The sequence below is a fragment of the Suncus etruscus genome, chromosome 3 (genome assembly GCF_024139225.1).
Source record: "Suncus etruscus isolate mSunEtr1 chromosome 3, mSunEtr1.pri.cur, whole genome shotgun sequence".
Lineage (NCBI taxonomy): Eukaryota > Metazoa > Chordata > Mammalia > Eulipotyphla > Soricidae > Suncus > Suncus etruscus.
Genome location: NC_064850.1, coordinates 11,372,007 through 11,397,744, shown reverse-complemented (window position 1 = coordinate 11,397,744; position 25,738 = coordinate 11,372,007). Strand labels below are relative to the sequence as shown.

The 25,738-nt window shown below is 39.0% G+C and overlaps 1 protein-coding gene across 13 annotated transcripts in view; it reads right to left on the bottom strand.

Moving 5' to 3' along the window:
* Positions 1–18,062: 18,062 nt before the first annotated feature.
* GPHN (gephyrin) overlaps positions 18,063–25,738 on the bottom strand; it is a 398,145-nt gene continuing 390,469 nt past the window's right edge. For all 13 annotated transcript variants that reach the window (XM_049770336.1, XM_049770338.1, XM_049770337.1 and 10 more), the window contains 2 exons: positions 20,369–20,465; positions 18,063–19,063 (listed from right to left, as the gene is read on the bottom strand). In XM_049770336.1, coding sequence (XP_049626293.1) covers positions 18,930–19,063; positions 20,369–20,465 — 231 coding nt within the window. In that variant the 3' untranslated portion in view covers positions 18,063–18,929. The remainder of the gene's footprint in view (positions 19,064–20,368; positions 20,466–25,738) is intronic.

The following is a 25,738-nucleotide window of genomic DNA, read 5'->3' as shown; positions in this document are numbered from 1 at the left end:
CACTGCTGGCTATGCCCCTCCCATGCCCTAAATCCCACCACAATAAGTAATTTACATATTATTTATTAACTTCACTCACTTGAGTGATTTAACGATGCAATGTCCATGTCTTTGATTCACTTTAATTAATTAATTAATTTTGGGGCCACACCCAGTGGCACTCAGGGGTTACTCCTTGCTATCTGCTCAGAAATAGCTCCTGGCAGGCACGGGGAGCCATGTGGGACGCTGGGATTCGAACCAACCACCTTAGGTCCTGGATAGGTTGCTTGCAAGGCAAGCGCTGCTGTGCTATTTCTCCAGCCCCAACACTTAAGTACATTTTAATAATTTTTTTAGCTTTAAAACCATAACTGTAATAACAACAGAAGAGTCTTGTCTATAGCTGAGAGCACAAATAGTGGATTTGATCTCTTTTGCATCACCCTGTGACCACTGAATGTCAAACAGTATGACAGTAGCTGTTATGATGAGAAATAAAAGCAGAGAGCTAATGCAGATAAAATCAATACAAATAAAACTTGCATATGGTTATTTATATTAGCGAGATTAGCACTAATCTTATATATTTTTAAAGTAAGATTTATTTATTCAAATTATTTATGTAACTTCATACTATCTTGTTTTATTAAAATGACAAGCTCAGTAGAAGTCTATCATTTAAACTCTGAAAGCAAATTAAAACAAATTATTCACATACAGGGCTATAAGTGTCTATATAATAGAATCACAATGAGTTCTGTATAATTGTGTAAACTAAAGCAAAGAAGAAAAGCAGAAATGTTATAGGTCATGTGTCATCCCTGAGCTGGTTTCATTTCACACATAGTCTTTTTTACTTTCTTTTACTGGGATTTTGTACTAATTTTTAAAATCATAGCTTAAAATCTACAAATAATTCTTATTTCTCACTAATCTCATAAGTGCTTTTATATCTCATTTAGCTAGAAGTTATCAAGCATTTTTTTTTTTTTTTTGGTTTTTCGGTCCCACCCGGCAGTGCTCAGGGTTTACTCCTGGCTCTATGCTCAGAAATCGCTCCTGGCAGGCTCAGGGGACCATATAGAATGCCGGGATCCGAACCACCGTCCTTATGCATGAAAGGCAAACGCCTTACCTCCATGCTATCTCTCCGGCCCCATCGAGCAATATTGAAGATGACCTTTAACTGAAAAATTTGGTTTGTTTTTGGGCCACACCCAACAGTGCTCAGGGGTTATTCCTGACTCTGCACTCAGATGTTAACCCTGGTAGACTCAGGGGACCATATGGGCTTGTGAAGACTGAACCTAGGTCGGCCACAAGCAAGGTGTGTGCTACTCGCCGTGCTGTTTTCTGGCCATTGTTAGCTGAATTTCTGAACAGGAGAGCATAAAGTCTTTTTAGAGATGGGCCCTATTAATCCCAATTTATTTATTTCTATCAGATTCTTTACATTCCTTGTTATTTCTTTTAATTAGTACTTTCTGCCTTCTAATTTTTTTCCTTTTTGTCTCTTCTAATAATATTTTCCTCTATTTACATAGATGAGTTCAACAGTTACATTATTTTGTACTTTCTTGGAGAATTACAGTATACTTTTCATTTTAAAAGCATTGTTGGCTATTTTTGAACAGCGGACACATCCAATTGTGTTGGAGAGGGCTGTAGGTCAGGGGCCACTTGATCTGGTGGTGGGTAGGAATGACCCAGTGGCTACACTTAATGTTTCATGCTTTGGGTGAAATCATCAAATACCATAGATCAAATGTAGGGTGAGCCAAATGGAAAGCATACACCTAGGACTTTTGAATCATAGCCAAGTCTCTTGGCTAAGTTTAAACATATTGGATTTTTTTTATGTTAAAACTAATTGTAGGTTACAGTTTTCATCCTGGAGATTCACCCATATCTCAACTTCAGATGTTTAATCTCTATCCTTACAACAGGTGCATTCTCCCTCTAGGAGATAACCCACACTAAAATTTGAGATGTGTATTCTTGCCTCTCTCACCTCTGGAGAAGTCTATATTCTCTCTCTCTCTCTCTCTCTCTCTCTCTCTCTCTCTCTCTCTCTCTCTGTTTCTCTCTCTCTCTCAGATTTCTAAATAAAACTTAAAATAAAAATTTTGACTGCAGACCAGAAATGAATGTTAGTGGAAAGGAGAAACATAGCAGGGGAAAGCAATGATGTTTATATTTTAGGGGTAAAAATATATTTCAGCTTTAATCTAGATATTCTGCCAAAACACCTGAATTTCTCCATTTGGGTGGTATTGTTCAAGAATGACCAAGTTCCTGTTTAGATTAAGAATAGGGTGGAATAGCCAGAATCTGGAAACAACCCAAGTGAACAAGAACAGATGAGTGGCTAAAGAAACTATGGTAGACCAACAAAATGGAATACTATGCAGCTGTTAGGAAAAAGTGGAGTCCTAAAATTCGCTTTAGTGAATATTGAGAGTATTATGCTGAGTAAAATGGGTCAAAAGAAGAGGGATATTAAAAAATATGGTATGGTGGGGCCAGTGAGGTGGCGCTAGAGGTAAGGTGTCTGCCTTGCAAGCGCTAGCCAAGGAATGACCGTGGTTCGATCCCCCGGCGTCCCATATGGTCCTCCCAAGCCAGGGGCGATTTCTGAGCGCTTAGCCAGGAGTAACCCCTGAGCATCAAACGGGTGTGGCCGAAAAAAACAAAAAAACAAAAAAATATGGTATGGTAATACCAGGTAGGATATATGCCAGTGATGGCTAACCTTTTTAAGCCCGAGTGCCCAAACTGCTGCACAAAACCAAAGAATTTCCTCAAAGTGCCAGCACGTCAATTAAACTTTAATAACAAAATGTTAGTATCTACCTTCCAGCCATTATCTCTCTTGTCTCTGAGAATTATTGCAAAAATGTCTTTCATTTCTCTTAAACCCCATAGATGAGTGAAACTATTCTGTGTCTATCTCTCTCCCCCTGACTTATTTCACTCAGCACAATAGATTCCATGTACATCCATGTATAGGAAAATTTCATGACTGGAAGGTGCAGCTCATGACATGAAGCTCACCACATAGAGTGATGAGTGCAGTTAGAGAAATAACTACACTGAGAACTATCCTAACAATGTGAATGAATGAGGGAAGTAGAAAGCCTGTCTTGAGTACAGGTGTGGGTAGGGTGGGGAGGAGCGAGATCTGGGAAATTGGTGGTGGGAATGTTGCACTGGTGAAGGGGGGTGTTCTTTACAGGACTGTAATCATACAACTGCAATCATATTTGTAGTCACGGTGTTTAAATGAAGATAAAAATTAAAAAAATTTAGTATCCAAAAACGCTTTATAAATTTTTTAAATTTATTAATTGCAGACCTTTCCGCATGCTAGTTGCAAGGCCTTCAAGTGCCACAGCTGACACGCATGCCATAGGTTTACCATCGCAGGTATATGCCATGTATGGTCATACCAAGTATGGTAATAATACCCAAAGACAATAAAGATGAAGTCTATGGTGGGAAACTTGCCATGGGATGGGGTAGTGCAGTGAGGGCAGGGAAGGGACCACTAAGACAATAACTGGGAATAATCTCTCTGGAGAAGAACTGGGTGGAATCCCCTCAGTAACACTATTGCAAGCCACAATGCCTAAAGTGAAAAAAGGGAGAGAGAAGGGAAACTAGAAACATCGATGGCAAAATGTGCACTGATAAAGGGATGTATGTTGGAACGTTGTATAACTGAAACTCTTTCATAAACAACTTTGTAATTATATCAGTGAGTCAATAAAAAGTTTTATTAATAGAGAAAAATAGTGTGAATATGTGATACATTCACTCTATATTTGTTGTGAGACAGCCATTTCCTCGCACAAATACAATCATTGGGAATTTTTTGCTTTGTGTTGTTTTTTTGGTTCACACACGGCAGCACTCTGGGGGTCACTCCTGGCTCAACGCTCAGAAATCATTCCTGGCAGGCTCGAGGGACCATATGGGATGCCGGGATTCGAACCACTGTCCTTCTGCATGCAAGGCAAACACCTTACCTCCGTGCTATCTCTTTTAAAGTGGTAGCTGGAGTTAGAAAGGAAACTGAAAAGAGGAGGGAGTCGGAATTCAGGAGTGTAGGAGTTTCTAATCTCATAATTCATAGATTCAAAGACATATCTATAAATGTCCCTAAGATTCCTGTGTTTGCTAATCACATGTCCCATGTGGTCAGTTTTCATATTTGATTATATAAATGTTCAAACCTTGTACAAAGTTAAAATTTCCAAAGAAACTCTCCTGCTTGCTTATTTTTTGGTTATTTCTTGTTTCCAATTATATAAAAGATGCTAATGACAGAGTTTACTTGTCACTTGTTAAAGATGTTTTCTGTGTTTTACATTTTCACATTAGTTCTTTGGAGCATTTTTAAGCCTTTACATAGTTTTTTGTTTGTTTGTTTGTTTGTTTTTTGGGCCACACCCGGCGGTGCTCAGGGATTACTCCTAGCTGTCTGCTCAGAAATAGCTCCTGGCAGGCACGGGGGACCATCTGGGACACCGGGATTCGAACCAACCACCTTTGGTGCTGGATTGGCTGCTTGCAAGACAAACGCCGCTGTGCTATATCTCTCCGGGCCCACATAGTTTGTTTTTTCTAAGATTCTTTAACACACTAAACAATTTTTTGTCTGGTTCATTATAATTTTAGGTTGCAATTTTTTTTTTTTACACTTCTAAGGTCAAACTGTATAGTCCCCCTCACTCTTGATAATGGATTGTCCTTCTAGTTAATCTTTCTGCTGTGTTTTGCGTCTTCTTTCCCCTTTGAATGATTACAAATAATGTACAGATTCAATTTTCTATGCCGAGACCAGGGTTAATAGTTTAAACATCAAAAATTTAAAATAATCTGGAAAAAAAGTCTTAATTTCAAAACTTAAAACTCAATGAAATTATTTTTAAGAAAAAGAAATTTTATAACTAGGACTTAAATTTCTGAGCTCTCTGGCTTGTTTTGCTTGTGGAACAATAAATGAAAGAGGGGGCCGGTGAGGTGGCACTAGAGGTATGATGTCTGCCTTGCAAGCGCTAGCCAAGGAAGGACTGTGACCAGGGTTCGATCCCCCAGCATCCCATATGGTCCCCCCACACCAGGGGCAATTTCTGAGCATTTAGCCAGGAGTAACCCCTGAGCATCAAATGGATGTGGCCTGAAAAAAAAAAAAAAACCAAGAAATAAAAAATAAATGAAAGAGGAAGATGGAAAGAAAAAGAGATTCTGTCTTCCAGTTCTTAGGATTCAGTGAACTATTCATTTCTTTCTGCTTAGGTTCATATCAAAATGGAAGTACCAGTTACTTACATAGAAATATGGCTGAGATAGATCGTTGGAGATCCCCTGGATGTCTCTGAGGAGAAGTCTCCAAATGACTCGTTTCCAACTCTTTACATTTCTTTAGCAGGAAATGTTGATGTTGCTAGGTTGGCAAGTAACCACTTGCTAGATGGGAGTGTAGAGGCCCAGTCTTCCTAGGCATTGTTCTATGGCTCTTGCATCATAATGCGCTGACACAGCCGCTGAAGTAAGAGAAGTGGGATGAGAAGCCCTGAAGGTCAGTCTTTGAGATGAGAGCTGCCACTGTTCTTCACACACTTATTCATTTCCAGAGTGGTTGTGTGGTGTGAAGCTTCCAATGCTTTTTCAGAGAGAAAAGTACATTTAAAGGCCAGAGTGATGGTACAGCGGGTAGGGCATTTATTTGTCTTGCACGTGGCCCACCTGGGCTTGATTCCCATATGGTCACCTGATCACCATCGCCGGGTATGGCCCAAAAAAGAAAAAAAGAAGTCATTTAAACATGGTGTATTATGGAAAAGAGATCCTACCAAGAAAGCTGGCAACTCTTCATGTAGTTTACCATTCTTTCCAGAGATTCAACCTATTTAATTCACTTTGAATTTCAAGAACATCTGTCTTAGGTCTCTGTGTCTCTCTCTCTCCCTCCCACTCCATCTCTCCCTCCTCTTTTCTTTCCTCTCTCTCCTCTCCTCTTCTCTCTCCCCTCTCCTCTCTCGCTCTCTTTTCCTCTCCCTCCTTTTTCTCCCCCTCCTCTTTTCTCTCTCTCTTCACTCTTTCCTCTCCTCTTCTCAAAAAGAAAAAAAAGAAAGAATATCTCTCTTAGATGGCAGAGGTCTCTGCTGTCTTCTAGCGTGTTTGGGATGCGAGAGTGGGCATCAGCGAAGGCTTGTTGAGTGAATATATACAAATTGCTGATTCCCTCAGAAGTTATTCTTTCAAGGATATGTGGTTAGGTTGTATTTGTCCATGAATACCATTGGCTAGATTTCTAATCATCCAGTTCTTCATTATCTTATTTAAACTTGTTTTGTTCCTTCTCTTCCTGCTTCAGGATTATCTGTTTATTTATTTATTTTTGAGGTTCACAGCTGGTTGTGCTCAGGAATCATATTCAGTGATGGGGATCAAACTCAGGCTGCATGCAAGGAGAGTGCCCTATCCACTATACTATCTCTCTACTCCTCAGGAAACATTTCTGTATAAATATAATTTTAAGTAGTTTATATTGATGTTACTCATTTTGATGAAACTTGAAACTCTTCGGCATTATCTTCCACTTTTTTGTTTTGGGGTTACACCCGTCAGTGCTCAGGGTTTTACACCTGGCTCTGCACTCAGAAATCACTCCTGTCAGGCACCGGGACCATATGGAATGCCAGGATTCGAACCACTGTTTGTCCTGGATCGGCTGCATGCAAGGCAAATGCCCTACCACTGGGCTTATGTCTCCAGCTCTGAGCTTCCACTTTTTTAGGCTGTTATATTAAATAGGAAAAAAAAATAGACAATAGAATTAAAATCATGGCAATTTTAAACATTTACCATTAAAATATTAATGCTTTTAAACATGCAAAAAATGTAAAGTCATGCATAACTTAATTGGAAACAATGCCCACATATCAGAATTTGTGGGGTAGTCTGAGTAAGACCTTTGTCCTTGTTTTTCATCAGAGGTGCTTGCTTGCTTCTACCTGCACTGGGTGGGTGATTGGGTGACTGTTGGATGTTTGAAGACTGCTGGGTTCTATCTCTGGCTCCCTGGTGAGAGTTTAGCAAGTTGGTCAGTGTGGTAATAAATACTATTTATTGGGCCATGAAGAGTCTTTCAAGGGACCATCAGGTTGGGGAGAGTGTGGGTTATTCTAGTGAGATGCAATTATAAGCAGTGTACAAATGAGGAAGCATTTAATTCAGTCTGGGAAACTATAGAAGGGCTCCTGGTAGTTAATGCCCATGTTAAGTCTATAGTTCAGCTTGAGCAGAGAAGGGATAACTGAAGTGGTTTTCAGGGTAACTGTAAAAGGTTCAGAGTTACATAAAAATGATGGGTGGAAGAAATGAAGTTGTGAGAGAAGAGTTGGATTGTATGCCAATGTAGAGGGCTTTGACGTAACAGTCGTCCTGGATTTAATTTGCTGCAATTGTTCATTTGTTCATTCCTTCTTTCTTTCCTGGCACAGAGCTCACTAATGACAGGGCTTAGGGGGACCATAAAGGGTGCTAGGGGATCGAACCAGACTGTTCATGTCTTCTTCAGCCTTAGCCACTGTACTGTCTTTCTGACCTCATCTCTCTTCTTTTATTTAAATAGTTCTGCTCTTTATTTATTCTTGGGCCTACTAAGTAATGCTCAAGGAGTCTGCTGATTCTTGGGCAACTTTGTGAGATTGCTAGGAACTCAGTTGGCTGGGCTGCTTGGGTTCTGCTGTTCTGAGGAAGGTTCATGCTGTGAGACATCCAGGACTGCACTCTGCGATGCCCAGGACTCCATGTCGTACTAGGGGTGAACCCAGATGGGATGCATAAAAGACATTTGTTTTAATCTCTTCTCTCTCTCTTTCTTTTTTCTTTTTTTTTGGGGGGGGCACACCCATTTGATGCTCAGGGGTTACTCCTGACTAAGTGCTCAGAAATTGCCCCTGGCTTGGGGGGACCATATGGGACGCCGGGGGATTGAACTGCGGTCCTTCCTTGGCTAGCGCTTGCAAGGCAGACACCTTACCTCTAGCACCACCTCACCGGCCCCTCTGTCTCTTTCTTTCTCTCACACAGACACTCTCTGTCTCTGTCTCTGTCTGTCTGTCTGTCTGTCTGTCTGTCTGTCTGTCTGTCTGTCTCTCTCCCCCACCCCTCTCCTGCAATAGTTTTCTAATGAAGAGTTAGACAGAGAGATTTGTGCTCTGAATTGATCAGAGAGGTAGAATTTCATAAAGGAAATTCTGGAGATAGGGACAGTGTGGTAGCAGTGGGAATTAAAAATAAAGATATTGGTACTGAAGAGATGCACAAAAGCTAAGTATGTGTTGTAAATGTGAGAGGCCTAGGTTTGGTCTTAGCACTGTATGATCCTCAAGACCACCACCAGGAATGCTATCGCTACGCCCAATACAGAGCTTAGAGTAGTATTGTGGCCCTCAAAACAAAATTCACAACTGCAACAGCAAAACACTGCTTCTCCTCTCCCACATTCCACACAAGAGATAGTCTCCATTTTGAGAATGTTTTGCTTAAACGTAACTTCAGTGGCTTTCCCAAGACTTTAACATCGTGTTCTATATCCAAGAATGTATACATTTCTAAGCTTTATTTGCCCCCATCCTGACTGGTTTTTAGCTCTTCCTATCACATCTCACAATATATCTTGCCTCTCCATACTTTTATTTCCTCATTGATACCATTTTTGTTAAGATCCTTTCTCTGAAATAAATCTGCCCTCAATTCTACGTTTGCTTGTTTGTTTGAATACCCAGTGGTGGTCAGCATTGCTTAGCAGTGCTATGAGGACCATGTGATAGGTACTGAACTTGGGCCTCCTGCATGTGTAGCTTGTGCTCCAGCCCAAGAGAAACAGATTTAAGTAAAATTAAATTTTTAATTTAAAATTAAAATTGTTCTGGCTGGAACAGCTTCAGCAAAAGTCCAGCTCTGATGCTAAGCCGCTGCTTTGGAAGATGGAAGGAGTGGCAGAGTGAGCTGGTTTATTTCATAGGCAGACAACACACGGACACCGATTCTTTCTCAGAACTTCATGAAGAAACCAGCTCAGGAAGGAACCTTGACTTTCCCTTAAAAGATTTGACTTCTGACCTCCAGAATGCAAAGTAGCTTCAAGTACACACTGGTGTCTAAATTGGTCTGTTCCTACAGGGATGACAGTATTAAAATATTGAATTCGCCCAGCTTTTGTGGTCTTGTTTTCAACTACTAGGCCTTCCAAAAGTATGAGAAGGTGGGAGGGGGTTCGGAGGTTACCCACATTCACTCCCAAAAAGCCCTCGTATTTTCAGTCCAAATATCGGCTTACCTGGAGTTTCAGCCAGATTGGTGTGTCTCAGAGAGCAGTAGAGGAGTGGTGAAGCAGTGCCATTGGTGAATCAGAGATTGTGGATGGGGTGTAGCTGGCAGGACTTCATCAGGACAGGGGCTTGGTTCACCTTCTCCTCCCAAGATTGCCAGTTTTCAGTGGCATGGCTGGTGTCCTCATAATTTTTCACAGCTTGGTTAATTTACGACTTCTTCCAGGACAGAGTAAGTCTATGGAGCTGACCAAATGCACGCATGGTAATAGTAGAGTCCAACATATTTCTAAAACGCAAATATTATCATGATAAAACATCTATCAACTACAAAGAATTTCTTGGAAATACTGTACTTCAATGAGAGATAAAGTGGGATATCAGTGTCTTTTAGTTACAAGAAAACTTGTAGGGAATATGGAATCATAAATAAAATACCTTTCCAGTTTATAAAAAATTAAGCTCCTTAATAATGCTCTTGCAGTATTTCTCAAACATTGTTTTTGGAGGGTGGGCACACCTGATAGTGGTTTGGACAATTCCAGAACATGTTCTCTACCTGCTATACCATCTTTTATATCTATATCTCTATATATGTATATATATATATATATATATATATGTATACTGCCCTCTTTTTTCAATTCTTTTTTTTTTTGTTTGTTTTTTTGGTTTTTTTTTTTTTTTGGGCCACACCCGGCAGTGCTCAGGGGTTACTCCTGGCTGTCTGCTCAGAAATAGCTCCTGGCAGGCACGAGGGACCATATGGGACACCGGGATTTGAACCAACCACCTTTGGTCCTGGATCGGCTGCTTGCAAGGCAAACACCACTGTGCTATCTCTCCAGGCCCTCTTTTTTCAATTATATTTTTGTTTTGTTTTGTTTTTGGGCCACACCCGGCGGTGCTCAGGGGTTACTCCTGGCTGTCTGCTCAGAAACAGCTCTTGGCAGGCACGGGGGACCATATGGGACACCGGGATTCAAACCAACCACCTTTGGTCCTGGATCGTCTGCTTGCAAGGCAAACGCTGCTGTGCTATCTCTCCGGGCCCTCTTTTTTCAATTCTTAACATGTGGGGATTATTTTCATTTTTCAGGCCCAAGTTCAAATGTCACCACTTAATACATGACTCTCAGCTCCAAATCCACATTGTGGTGGTGGAGCTGAAATTACAAAAACAATTCTTTTCTCATCAAGATGGGAATGGAAGAAACTTTTCTCAATATAGTCAAGGCCATCTATCACAAACCAATGGCAAATATTATTCTCACTGGATATAAATTAAAAGCCTTCCCTCTAAAATCTGGTACAAGACAGGGATGCCCTCTCTCACCACTCTTTATTCAACATAATGCTGGAAGTTCTTGCCATAGCGATTAGGCAAGAAAAAGATATCAGGATTAGCCTCTGAGCACTGCCAGGTGTGGCCAAAAACTAAAAACAAAAACAAAAGCAAAAACAAAAAGCTGGACCCTGACACAAGTTATATGAATGATTTAGGCTTCTAGACTGTTCCTCAAACTATACTGTATCTTCACTGACTTTTCATTTTTGAATATTTTTTCACTTTCTCAAAATGTATTTCCTTCACCAGGATATCAGTCTTTGCCCCTTTATCACTCTATCCTTAGTGCCTACCATGGTACCTGGCATTTTTTGGGAATTTTTGTTCACTTACCGAATTGTTACAAATAAATACAGGACAGCACTGGTAACAGAATGTACAATATTGACAGAATTTAGCAATTCTTCAAACCTTTTGTTCCAGGCCAAGTTACTGATGAGCTCTAATAACATAACTGTTGAAGAGAGTCAAGTTAGCTTATTCCTTTAAGCAGCTGAATGAAATGATTTTTAAACTTATATTCAGCATCATCACAATAAAATATTTAATGTGAATTCTACAGCTGCGTTACTCCCCACTTTCTATAACTGAGGATGATAATGACTTACCTTTTAGAGTTTCAGTGAAAACTGAGAATTGGTTATAGATTAGAGTCTAAGTTTTCTTGGTTAGCAAATAATTGTAAAAAAGCAATACAAAGAATCCTTTTGTAATTTGTGACACCACTTAAAAGCATTTGCTTAATAAGTGCAAGCTTCTCTTAATTCAGTGATATGGTCTGAAGAAACAAAATATGTAGGACCACAGAGATGGCCAAGGGTTTAAGGTGCTTGCCTTGCACATGGTCAATACTAGTTTAATCTTTAGCACCGTATCTGAGCCCCAAGCACCTCTGGTAGTAATCCCTGAACACAGAGCTGGAAGGAAGCCTTAAGCACCACTGTATGTGATCCCCCAAAGAAACAAAACAAAAACAAAAACCCACATGCAACAACAAGTTAAAGGTTAAGCTTAAATTTCACAAGAAAAAACTTCATGGGGTTGGAGCATCACTGGTTGTGGGTCTCTCTGCCCCCGCAAAAACGTGAGAAAAAATTTCATTAGAATCTGAAAGTATCTTAGCATGATAATGAATTATCTTATTATGAATCATATTACTATGTCTCTATAGCCCTATCTGATGTTGTCATATGTCTTAATATGTCATATATGCCTAATTATAAAGTAATTTTGATTAAAAAAAGACAAATAGTTTAGAAGTCATTCACTTCTATGGTGAAATGCAGAACTATTAACTTTAAAAAGAAATTTTCATTGTATTTCAAATGTGTTAGTATTGATTTCCTTTTCTCTAAGAAAAATATTTCTTTTATTCTGCAGATTAATTAGGTTAGCAGGGTCCTAAAGCCCAGGCTTTTTTCTTTTTTCTCTATCTGGAACCATTTTACATTTTTTTTTTTTTTTTTTTTTTTTTTTGGTTTTTGGGCCACACCTGGCGGTGCTCAGAGGTTACTCCTGGCTGTCTGCTCAGAAATAGCTCCTGGCAGGCACGGGGGACCATATGGGACACCGGGATTCGAACCAACCACCTTTGGTCCTGGATTGGTTGCTTGCAAGGCAAACACCGCTGTGCTATCTCTCCGGGTCCCCATCCATTTTACTTTTTTTTTTTTTTGGTTTTTGGGCCACCTCGGCGTTGCTCAGGGGTTCCTCCTGGCTGTCTGCTCAGAAATAGCTCCTGGCAGGCATGGGGGACCATATGGGACACCGGGATTCGAACCAACCACCTTTGGTCCTGGATCGGTTGCTTGCAAGGCAAACGCCATTGTACTATCTCTCCGGGCCCCCCCCATTTTACATTTTTTAACGTGCCTACTCTTATTGTTTTTCTTTTCTTTGTTGTTGTTGTTGCGACATTGACCAGACCTGTCTTCTATAAACCCCTATTTCTTTCATTTCATTCATGGTCTTTTCCAGCACTCTAAAACAAAGTACTCCCTAAAATCATGGTCTGTCTGTCTATCTCTCTCTCTCTCTCTCCTCTCTCCCTCTCCCTCTCTCTCTCCCTCTCTTTTTAAACAAACCTTTTTTAAAATAAGCTTTCCTATTCACCTCACATTTTATAAACTCCTACCCTGTATTTTCAGATGCCAACAGGTCATGTCAGATATAGATTTCATCAGGTTTTTCAAGCACAACATGTCCAAACTCATTATCCCTCCACGAAAATGTACTTTTTTGGGTGATTTTTTTTTAAATGGTTAAATGTTTTCTCAGTAAGGATTAATAATCTCTTATTTCTCTAAGATTTGAAAAGTCCCCAAACTTTTTCAGATTCTTGACAGTTACCCTACAGAACTTAAAATTATTTAACTGGGGTCCAGGAATAGCTCAGCGGAAGAATGCCCATCTTGTAGCATGGGGTGACACATTCTATCTTTGGAACCTCCCATATACTGAGTGTGATTCCACTTGGCTCTCTGGTGCACTGCAACCAGTTGAGGGTAGGCACCACAATTATGATTGTGAGCACTACAACCAAGTGTGGAATCCCCCAAAGCATTGCAAACACAGCTAACGTGTGTGGATTCTAGCAAACATCCCAACCGAGTGTGTGACCCAAGGTCATGTCAACACATCATAATGGACTCCACCTCTATGGTTTAAGGCTGGAATATTACTCTATGAAACCACAATTCTTTTTTTTTTTTTTTTTTGGTTACACCTGGTAGAGATTGGTGGGAGGGGTCAGTTGATTCTGTGTTTTGCCTTTGTCATGGGAGCCATCGCTAAAGCCTATAATTATAGACTTCAGCTCTTAGCTAAAGTATTACTCTAGTTTCTTCCTAATTGATCGTACTCGGTGCTGTTTCAGCATTTTACCTAAAATGATACAATTACTTACATATCAACAATCTCTATCATTTTGTCTCTAAAATAAATTTAAGCTCCTTAACATTCTGAGCCTGTAACGTGTCCTTTTTTTTTTTTTTTGGTCTTACAAACATACATCATTTTGTCTCTAAAGTATTTAAGAATATGGTCTCAGGGCCCGGAGAGATAGCACAGCGGCATTTGCCTTGCAAGCAGCTGATCCAGGACCAAAGGTGGTTGGTTCGAATCCCGGTATCCCATATGGTCCCCCGTGCCTGCCAGGAGCTATTTCTGAGCAGACAGCCAGGAGTAACCCCTGAGCAACGCCGGGTGTGGCCCAAAAACAAAATAAAACAAAACAAAACAAAACAAAAAAAAGAATATGGTCTGAAAAGCTAATCTAAGTTTTAATCTCAGTTTTTCTATTACTGACACGAGCAAATTTCTTAAACTTTCTGTGCCCCAGTATTCTCATTTGGAACAGGAAAATTAATCCTTATAGAGTTGTTGTGAAACTTAAAGTGTGTAGAAAAGTGCCTGGCATTAATAGTAAGCTTTCTATAATGTGTTTCATTGAACAATTGCTTTCTGAAAACTAAACAATATGCATCCATGCTAGAAACTCTTAAAAGGACTTGAAGAAAATATCAGAGAACAAAATAATTAGAAAATCCTTATCTTTGTGGTATTATCTTCTGTAATAAAAATAATATTAACTGTTCATAAACTGTTCTTGGAATATCCTTTTTCATGTGTCATTTATAATATTCCACCCTTTAAGATCCACAATAATATTTTCTCCCTTGAAATTTTATCTTGTACTCTGAATTATAACAATGATCACATCTATATACTCTAACATTTATTAAATAACAAATATCTTTAACTTTAACAAAAATATTTTTTACTTTAATAAACTATGATTATTTGCTCATGTTTTTGTTATTTCTCTTGATGCAGTATTTTGTCTGGTACTGATCCTACTCATCTTTGTAAATAGTAGCATGATGTACCTGTATCCAAGCACATAGCAGGGCCCAGAGAGATAGCACAGCCGTATTTGCCTTGCAAGCAGCTGATCCAGGACCAAAGGTGGTTGGTTCGAATCCCGGTGTCCCATATGGTCCCCCGTGCCTGCCAGGAGCTATTTCTGAGCAGACAGCCAGGAGTAACCCCTGAGCACTGCCGGGTATGGCCCAAAAACAAAACAAAAAACAAGCACATAGCAGACAATTAATATATTTTGAATGCATTTAGAGAATTCTGTATAATCTCTAATTTATATCTATAACTTATTTTATCTTTAACTGCAAATATAAAACATTTATAATATAGTCCATTTTATTTTTAATTCTGGATTATGAAATGTCAGTATAAAATATTTATTATTTTCTACTTAATTTTTATCACCATCATTTAGAACCATGTAGGTTATATATATTTTTATTATGTATAGTCTATGCATTATAAATATTCTCTGTTGCCAGTTTAAAGAGTCCCTAAATTTTTACTGAAGGAACCACTGTGAATAAAGTATTTGTTGTATTCCAATGGTCAATACATTTTTTTCTTTTGGTTTTTGGGCCACACCTGGTGGTGCTCAGGGGTTCCTCCTGGCTATCTACTCAGAAATAGCTCCTGGCAGGCATGGGGGACCATATGGGATGCCGGGATTCGAACCAACCACCTTAGATCCTGGATGGGCAGCTTGCAAGGCAAACACCGCTGTGCTATCTTTCTGGCCCCAATACATTTTATTTGGCTTGTTTTTGGGCCACACCCAGTGATGCTTAAGGGTTACTCCTGGCTATGCACTCAGAAATCACTCCTGGCTTGGGGGACCACAAGGGACGCTGGGGATCTAACCAAGGTCTGTCTTGGGCAGCCACATGCAAGGCAAACACCCTAGCGCTGTGCTATCACTCTGGCCCCTGGTCAATAGTTTTGTTTTGCTTTGCTTTTTTTTTCCGGCCACACCCGTTTGATACTCAGGGGTTACTCCTAGCTAAGCACTCACAAATTGCCCCTGGCTTGGGGGGGACCATATGGGACATGGCAGGGGTGGGGAATCGAACCTCAGTCCTTCCTTGGCTAGCGCTTGCAAGGCAGACACCTTACCTCTAGCGCCACCTCACCGGCCCCATACAGATTTTAAAAATAATTTTTATTGAGACCCATGTGAATTACAAGTCTTTCACAGTTACATTTAAGGTACATAGTGACAGTAAACTAGGGCAATTCCCCACTACCAGTGTTGACCTCCCTTTACCTCTGTTCCCAGCATGTATCCCATACCTCCCCTTTTTGGCCCCTGGACAGCTAGTGTAACTGGTCCCTTTTGTATATAACTTATCGATCTTGATTCTGTTGTTGTTGACTTTGGGTTTGGTAATTAGGACTGATCATTTATTTATTTCCACTCAATGTTCATGTGACTGCTCCTAGTACCATCCACTTTCTTTATTTCTTTCCCCCTTTAATTAATGAGGCAGAACAGTATGATTCAAGATCTGTGATTCTGTTGAAAAAAAAAAAAAAGCAAGAAGGAATACATTTAGGAGCTATCAATATCAATTTAAAGGAAGAAAAAGGGGAAAAAAAGAGAAAAATAAAGAAGTACAAGCAATGACAAAATACACAACAGCCACAATAAACTACTACTAAAGAAAGGAAGGAGGGCTGGTGTGGCAAGGTTTTGTGCCTTTTTTTTTTTTTTTTTGCATAGGCACAGTTAATATTGGGGAAATTTGAAAGGGAATTTCCTTGGCCTAAGAGATACAGGTTTCTCTGCCCTTGAAGTATACTGTCATGGGAAAAACTACAGGCTCCTGATATGTTCATTATCAAACCCCAATGTCTTTTTATGGTGCTAGGAAACGTTCTGCTCAGTTGTGGCTGACAAAATCAATCCTCTGTAATTAGAGATCTTGGTATTTGCACAGGTCATAGGATGAAGTCTAGGATAGTTTTTCTCTATGGTTCTAGAAGTTCTGTTCTTCTGCTCTGTCAAGGTTGTTGAAGTTTTCTGTAATTAGTGGCCTAGGTTTTTGCACGGATTTTAGGACAAAGCCTAGGATATAGTCTTTCCTTATGGTACCAGAAATTCTGCTCAATCGAAGTTGTCAAAGTCAGACCTCTGGAATTAGAGATCTTGGTTTTTGTTCAAAGGCTGAAGCCTAGGGTAAGGTCATTCTTATTGGATCCAGAAAAAGTTCTGCCCAGTTGCAGTTGTCAAAGTTAGTCTTCTGTAATTAGTGATCTTGATTGGTCAATACTTTTTTATTATTTTGTTTTTTGGGCCACACCCAGTGATGCTCAGGGGTTACTCCTGGCTATGCGCTCAGAAATTGCTCCTGGCTTGGGGGACCAAACCGCAGTCTGTCTAGGCTAGTGCAGGCAAGGCAGACGCCTTACCGCTTGTACCACTGCTCTGGCCCCTGGTCAATACATTTTTTTGTTTGTTTGTTTTTGGGGTCACACCTGGCAGTGCTCAGGGGTTACTCCTGGCTCTATCCTCATAAATCGCTCCTGGCATGCTCGGGGGACCATGTGGGATGACGGAATTCGAACCACTGTCCTTCTACATGCAAGGCAAATGCCCTACTTCCATGCTATTCTTCCGACCTTGGTCAATACATTTTTAAGAAAACTTCCCTTTGAAGAGGTCAGATCTAAATACCCAAGACAAAGTCAACAACAGAATCAAGAGACCCAAACTATATAACAAGCTAAACACAAAATGGACCCACTAAACTAGTAGTCCAGAGCACTAAGGGTGGAGGTTTTGGATGCATGAAGCTAACTATGGTGGAGGGAGGTTAACACTGGCCGTGGGAATGGTTTTACTTCACTGTCACTAAACACCTGAAATACAACTGTGAAAGACTTGTAATTCATAATGATCTCAATAAAAATATTTAAAAGAAAGAAGAAAACTTTCTTTTGAACATGATTAAAAAATCCAGATACACACCTATAATTTTCTGGTTTATTACTTAATCTACTCCTTCATTCTAAGTAATCCCACTTGTTTGAATTTTTATGGCATCTAAAATAAGAAATTCCTTCACTTAAATGATCAAGCATCTTCCCTTTAAATTTGTGATTCTCTTACTAAAGTACAAAATACCATACTAACAGTAGATTTTCTCAATTTTCTAATCAGTACTGTTATGTTACAGTAAAATGTATGAATCACATTTTATTTATTTATTTTTTTTTGGTTTTTGGGTCACACCCGGCGGTGCTCAGGGGTTACTCCTGGCTGTCTGCTCAGAAATAGCTCCCGGCAGGCACGGGGGACCATATGGGACACCGGGATTCGAACCAACCACCTTTGGTCCTGGATCGGCTGCTTGCAAGGCAAACGCCGCTGTGCTATCTCTCCGGGCCATGAATCACATTTTAAATCTATAACTACTTAATCTTATAAACTAACTGTCATTTTATCTAAGTAGATCTCATCAGAATGACAATTTTTCCTTTTTAAATAACAAGTCCAACACAATGGGTTTTTAAATAATGATCAAGGATTTTTTTTTATTCATTAAGTTTTAGTATCATTACAGAAAATGTTATGGTACAGAGTTGTTTAACATTATTTTTTTCTTTGCTTTTGATTTCCACATGAATGCTGGTAACACTAATATCTGTACAAGATCAGTCTTTGATTTAATTTTTTGTTCTGTACAATTTTAAATGTATTGGTTAAAAAGGCTGTCAGCACTTAAGGAAGCATTTCCCCCTCCCCAGTTTGTTGAAAGAAAAGGTCTCCAGTTACTGCCCAAGAGTTCTGTGCCGTTAGGCTTCTGGGTGAGAAACCTCCCTGGACACTCTGCGGCGGGTGGTTCTCCTTGAGGCGGGGCAGAGTCTCCACCCAGTCACTCTGTTTTTGGCACTGTGCACATACACACGAGATACATGATAAAGAACAAGCAAAAGCTCTTTGTAAAGCGGTTATGAAGCATACTAAGAAGGGAAATCCAAGTGTTGCCTACACTAGTATAAATAAGCAGACAGCCTTGATTTAAGAGCATAAGTAGTTGTATTTTAAAGATGAGAAAAACACAAGTTCTGCAGGCACCTACTGCTGTCTACTAAAAGCTATCGCTATCAGACCTAGCATTGAACACACAAAGCAATTTGCGAGAAAGGAAAAAATTTGCTTCGATAGAATCAGAATAGAGTTGTTTGTTAAATTTGTTTTTAGTTTTTTTTTTATTTAAAAGGTATTTAAATTCTTTTGAAATATAATTCAAGATGTTGACTATACAGATCAACTTTTATCCAAATCAGAAAAACTAGCTGTGCCGTTGCATATTACAGGATACAGTCAATGATATGTGGACATGCATCGGAGCTTTCTCCCTCTGTAACCATCATAGCCGGCCAATGACCATGACGTCCACCACCTCGCCTTTGTGAAGCTCCACATACTGCTCTGTCTTTGGAGGTAGCATCAATAATCCATTGGCGCTGCGCATGCTCATCAGACGGCTGCTCATCTGATTGCCTAGGAAAAAATATCTCATTACAGCACCAGAAGAGGCAGAGAATGCATTTGGAATCCTTACGGTTCTTTTCAAATAAAAAAAACAAAAACAAAAACAACAAAAAAACAACACAGCTCTTCAGAAGAAGAGGTGAGCAGATTTCCTACTACCTTTCACAGCAGCCACACTACTGTATCCTATCTTCTCACTAAATGCTAAAAAGAAACATTATTAAAAGAACAGAACCAGGTTTCTTAAGCATTGTGCAAAGTGCCGCGGAACTTCTTAATTTAGGAAGAGATACTTTCGAACTGTTATATATGACTTAAAGTGAAGCTTTTAAAATCTAGTTATAATAAAATATAGTAGTTGCTATACTTCCTTTAGAATTTACTACGTCTCAGACATAAAAAGGCAGTAGGTACTTAACTTTATTTTACTTAATTCTCACAGGCCTCAAAAGAAGTTTGGTAACTTGCCCAGGGTCCTGACTGGTGGCCACTTTGAACTCATATCTCTCATAAGGCAAAGTTCATGCACTTAGTCACTGTGTTAGTTGACCTTTTCACTTGATAAGACCTCTGCTTAAAGGATAACACAATTTTTCTGAAATCTTATCAAAAGCTGGACAAAACATAACAAGAGCAGTTGGGGACAAAAGTTTGATGTTTATAGAAGGTAAAATACCATTATTTAGAGCATAATAGAGGCTATAGAGAATTACTTTAATTTCAAATTCAGTGTGGCATAGTCAAAGTATCCTCAGTTTTGCACAGTAAAGTTCCTTCTCAGAATTTGTACGCTGAATAAGCAAAAATTTTCTGTTATGGGGCTAGGCATGTGGCTTGATGACGTTGTACTTTGCACATGTGAGATGCTGGGCTCCCTGATGGCACTATACTAAATGAACAAAAACAAATAACTTCAGCCATTCTGATTTGTATTTCAAATGCTTATCTAGGAAGTATTGCTGTATGGATTAATTAAGCCTCAATTAGATATTATCATTTCTGGGAGGTTTTAGGCCAGAACAGAGTACTATGCCTGGGTTTGTGCTAAGGAGTTCATTCTCTGGCATGCTTTGGGACCATAAACAAATGCTGGGGATCAAACTGGGGTTACCTGCATATAAGGCAGAACACTTTATTTCCTTTATATTTCTCTGGGTGGGTCCTATTAAATTTTAAATTCTTGTTAATTGTGTTATACTATTTAGAAATTATATAACTCATTACATCTTTTAAAATGAAAATTACAGAATTACTAAAAGGAGAACCTTTCTGTCTTTGGATACATTACAATACATGTGGAAGTGAATTACTAACCTGTACTTTGTGCCCATGGTAGTGGTTCTTGGTGATGCCATGTCAATATACACCGATGATATTCTGGACGGGGATCCAATTTTACATCACATGATAACTACAGAAAAAAAATGAAAACAACATTGATCACGTCTTGAAACTAGAATAGTGAGGTTGGGAAAAAAAATATAATGAACACAGAGGCCAGAGCGATAGCGCAGTGGTAGGGTGTTTGCCTTGCTCGAGGCTGACACAGGATGGACCTGGGTTAGATTTCTGGTCCCATATGGTCCCCCATGTTAGGAGCGATTTCTGAGTGCATAACCAGGAGTAACTCCTGAGTGTCACTGGGTGTGGCCCAAAAACAAAACAAAAAATATAATGAACACAGAATATAACAATAAAATATCAGATTCTGCTGGGCCCCTTAAGCTTGGCAGACATTTTGGGGCTTCCCCTGGCTTGCTTCAACCTGGGAACGTTGATCTTCTCTGGCATTCATTCCCTGAGGGCTTGCCTCGGCTGAGATGTGTCTTTTCTGGCTGGAGTTGCAGATAAAGCTGACTCTGCTGGCCCCCTTAAGCCCACCTAGCCAATGAATACCACCACAACACGTAGAAAAACCCACAGCATAAGCGTGACAATGGGGAAACTACGCAGACCAACATCAGCCATAGAGAATGAAGATGGAAACTCTGATGACCCAACAATAGCCAACCACCTAAGCAGTCTTTCAGAAATGGAGTTTAGAGAAGAAATATGGAGGATGCTCACAGAACTCAAAGTATAGATCAGAACACTAATAAAAATCAAGAGAATATGAAGATAGAAATCAGAAAACTCCAAACTGAAATATCAGGTCAAATAACAGGTCTGAAAAACTCAGTAGACGAATTGAAGAACATAATGGATGAGCTTTCCAACAGGTTAAAAGCAGCTGAGGATAGAATTAGTGCGCTGGAAGATGCGATGCATAGCAACTTCACACAGAAGAAGAGATTGGAAAAAAGCCTTAAATCAAATGATCAGACAATGGAAAAAATTACTCAAAGAATATGAGCAGATGAAAATAGAAGCCTTTGATAAGCTCAACAGAAACAACTTTAGCTGAAGAAAACATGTGACCAAATCCTGCATGCCCGAAGAGTACCAGCTAAAAAAGACCCCAGGAGAAACACCCCAAGACACATTCTAGTCACAATGATGAATCCCACAGATAGAGATAGATTACTGCAAGCAGCAAGATCAAAAAGGGAAATTATATTCCAGGGAACATCCTTGAAACTTACAGCAGACCTGTCACCAGAAATACTCAAGGCCAGAAGGAAGTGGTGGGATATAGTGACAAAACTCAATGAAATAAATGTTTCATCAAGAATACTGCACCCAGCAAAACTCACTTTCAGGTTTGAAGGAAGTATACATGGCTTCACAGATAAACAACAACTCAAAAACTTTACAGACTCAAAACCAGCCTTAAAAGAAAAACTGAAAGATCTATTCTAAAGACAAGACAGAACAAAAAACACACCAAACTTCTACACAAAGATGGCAATAAGTCCCATGACAATTATTTCTCTCAATGTCAATGGACTAAATGCACCCGTTAAAAGGCACAGAGTGGCAAAATGGATCAAAAAACTGAAGCCAACCTTCTGCTGCCTACAAGAAACACACCTGAATAGTCAGAATAAACATAGACTCAAAGTCAAAGGCTGGAAGAAAATCATTCAAGCAAACAACACCCTTAAAAAAGCGAAGTGGCCATACTAATATCAGATAACACAAACTTTATACTCAGAAAAGTTGTAAGGGACAAAGATGGATATTATGTACTAATCAAGGGATATGTACAGCAAGAAGAAACCACTCTCCGAAACATATACGCTCCCAATGAGGGACCAGCAAAGTATTTGATACAATTGTTGACAAATCTGAAAAAGGATATCAATAATAACACAATAATTGTGGGAGACCTCAACACAGGCTTGTCAACACTTGATAGGTCAACCAAATTGAAACCCAACAAAAATATACTAGACCTGAAAAGAGAAATGGAAGAGGCCTAGTTTATATATATAGGACACTCCATCCTCAGAAACCTGGATACACATTCTTTTCCAAGGTACACGGGTCATTCTCCAGGATAGACCACATGCTGGCACATAAAACATACCTCCATAAAATCAAGAAGATAGAAACTTGGCAGGCTACCTTTGCTGACCACAAGGCTCTGAAGTTAGATGTGAACAATAAAATATCAGCATTCTTTTTTTGTTTCGTTTTTGTTTTTTTTGGGGGGGCCACACCTGGCGGTGCTCAGGGGTTACTCCTGGCTGTCTGCTCAGAAATAGCTCCTGGCAGGCATGGGGGACCCTATGGGACACCGGGATTCGAATCAACCACCTTTGGACCTGGATTGGCTGCTTGCAAGGCAAACGCCGTTGTGCTATCTCTCCAGGCCCTAAAATATCAGCATTCTGCAGTTTTACTATTTAGTATAGAAAGTCAATGGCTGAATTGCTTTGATGGAGAAAGAAAAAGCATCTAAGAAATTGATGTTCATTGTGAGGAAAAAAGAAGACTGAAAATACAATTTCTAATTTTATGAGTTTTGAGGATATATGCCTCTGATGCAGAAATTGGAAAATAAAACCAGATTTTAATATTAAATGGAAAGCAGACCTAATCAAACAAGCTCAGTATTCTTTTATGGGGGGGGGTTGGGTCACACCTAGCAGTGCTCAGGGGTTCCTCCTGGCTCTACGCTCAGAAATCGCTCCTGGCAGGCTTGGGGGATCATATGGGATGCTGGGATTCGAATCACCGTCCTTCTGCATGCAAGGCAAATGCCCTACCTCCATGCTATCTCTCCGGCCCCAAGCTCAATATTCAATCTTCTGTATATTCATCCATCTGTTTCTCTGTCCATACCTTTATTTTTCCAGAGATTTTACTAAGGCACTATTTAGCTACTGTTAATAATATACCATTTAAAAATTAAAGCTTTATTTATTTATTCATTTATTGACTGGTTTTTGGGCCACACCCAGTAGCACTCAGGGGTTACTCCTGGCTAACACTCAGAAATCGCCTTTGGCAGGCTGTGAGACCATATGGGATGCCAGGAAATGAACCTGGTCCCTTCTGGGTCAACTGCATGCAAAGCAAACACCCTACCGCTGTGCTATCTCTCCGGCCCCAATGATATACCTTTAATATAAAAGGTTTATATATTTTATTTTTCTTCCCCTACTGTTACAATATTGATGTATATTAAGGAAAATAAAAATAGGCTGTCTGAAAATTTTTATCGTTTTGGTCTTGTCACATCACTAATATTAAAGAAATTCCTTTCAATGAGTTTCTGCTATAGAATGGGATCTTTCATACAAAGATAAAGAATCTTTTCTAACTAGCAGCTTGCATTTATAAACACGGTATGACTGATCAATCTTTACCTTGGAGCTATTGTTTATTTTTAAGTTTTTAAAATTGATTTAAGTTTTTGGTCCACACTCAGTAATGCTCAGTGGTTGCTCCTGGTTCTGCACTCGGAATTCTCCTGGTGGTGCTTGGGGATAATATAGAATACTAGGGATCCAAATCAGAAACCACATGCAAAGTAAGCCTTACTTTCTGTACTATCTCTTCAACCTCTAAAGATCAGTTTTTCCAACTTCAAACGTTAAGACTGAAGGCATAGGGAATGTGTTCATTTTTAATTGATACTCTTCAGAGTGTTTGATTATCAAAAGATTATGCTTTTAAAGTAATGCAGTATTGGCTAACTATATAGTACTACTAGTGAGAGTGCAGCACTGTGAGCTATTAACACCAGTATTTAAGACTCTCACTTCCCCAAAGCTGTCAGAATTTGGAGACAATGATTGTGACACCTTATTTTTTGAGAACAGTAACTCAAGATGTTGCATTTTGGTTGAGAAAAGAGACAATGAGCTTTACAAAGGACATGAATAGGATGGTGTTTGAAGTAGCAGTTATGACACTAGAGGTGTGGAGGATGTTCCGGGGAGCTTAAAAAAAGAAAAGGCAACAGTCTATGTTAATGTTAATGAACAGTCAATGTTATTAATTCATTCTGACAGTTCTAGTGTCAGTTTCGGAGAAAAGAGTCTTTCAGATTTGTACACCAGTGCTCAAGTCCATGAGTTGAGCGGAAGGGAAAATGTTCCCACTGTGGTTCAATTTCAGAGCACTGTCTCGTTACTGTTTTCAGAGTGGATGTTCCTTTTACAGAAGAGATGGCAGATGTCAAAATGAAGTTAAGATCTATGAGAGTTTTTCAAAGTCAAAGAGAAGGCCTTTTCTTTTATAACTGCGACTTTTATTTACTAATTTTAAATAAATCTGGAAAAAGTAAATCTAGTTTTATTGTTTAAATATCTAAGTTTATGACTAACCTGACTTGATTAGTATGCTTTTTCTTACTGATTAAAAATTAAATGGAAAAATATGACTCTTCTTTTCCCATTTAATTTAATATACTACCACCATAGTAATTGTTAAGAACCTCTCATAAAATGTTGTTTTCAAAAATATCTAGTTGAATTTTTAATGAAAATTTAAGAAAAGGACACTATTTATTTATATATTGGTCTCCAACAAACTCAGTATTTAGAACAATGTTAAAATTATCTGAAGAGGGGCCGGAGCATTTTACAGCAGACGGAGTTTTTCCTTGCATGCTGCTGACCTGGGTTTGATCCATAGTCCCCCCAGTGCAGAGCCAAAAGTAATCCCTGAGCACCTCTAGGTGTGGCCCAACTGCAACAGCAACACAACAACAGCAACAGCAACAAGAGCAACAACATAAAAACAAAAATATCTGAAGCCTATTTTTGATAGATTTATCCTATACATTATTAGAATAATATTTATATTTTATCTTTTCTATGCTTTGTTTTTTCTTTGAACTAAATTATGTTTAACGTTTGAATTTATTTTAGAGCTCTTGAAAACAGATACAGAGGAATTTCACTCTATACTTGCAAAAGAATGAAAATAAAGTAAAATTTAAAACTTAAAAATAAGATATGAAATTAAACTAATAGAGGAAAACATAATAAAAGTATAATGGCAATACTTTCTTGAATTTTACACCAAAAGCACAGTAACATAATTTAAAAAAATAGAAGTGAGACCTTATTATACTAAAATGCTTCTGCAAAGCATACAAAAATATCAACAGAGCCAAAAGGCAATATAAAGAATGGGAGACAATATTTTCAAACAATCTATCTTATAACAATTTAAAATCCAAAATAGAAATTCATATCCCACACTTACTTAAACTATAATTCAAAAGAATCTCATATTAGTAGTAAAACAAAACACCAACAAAATGGCTGACAAGTAAGCAAATAGCTT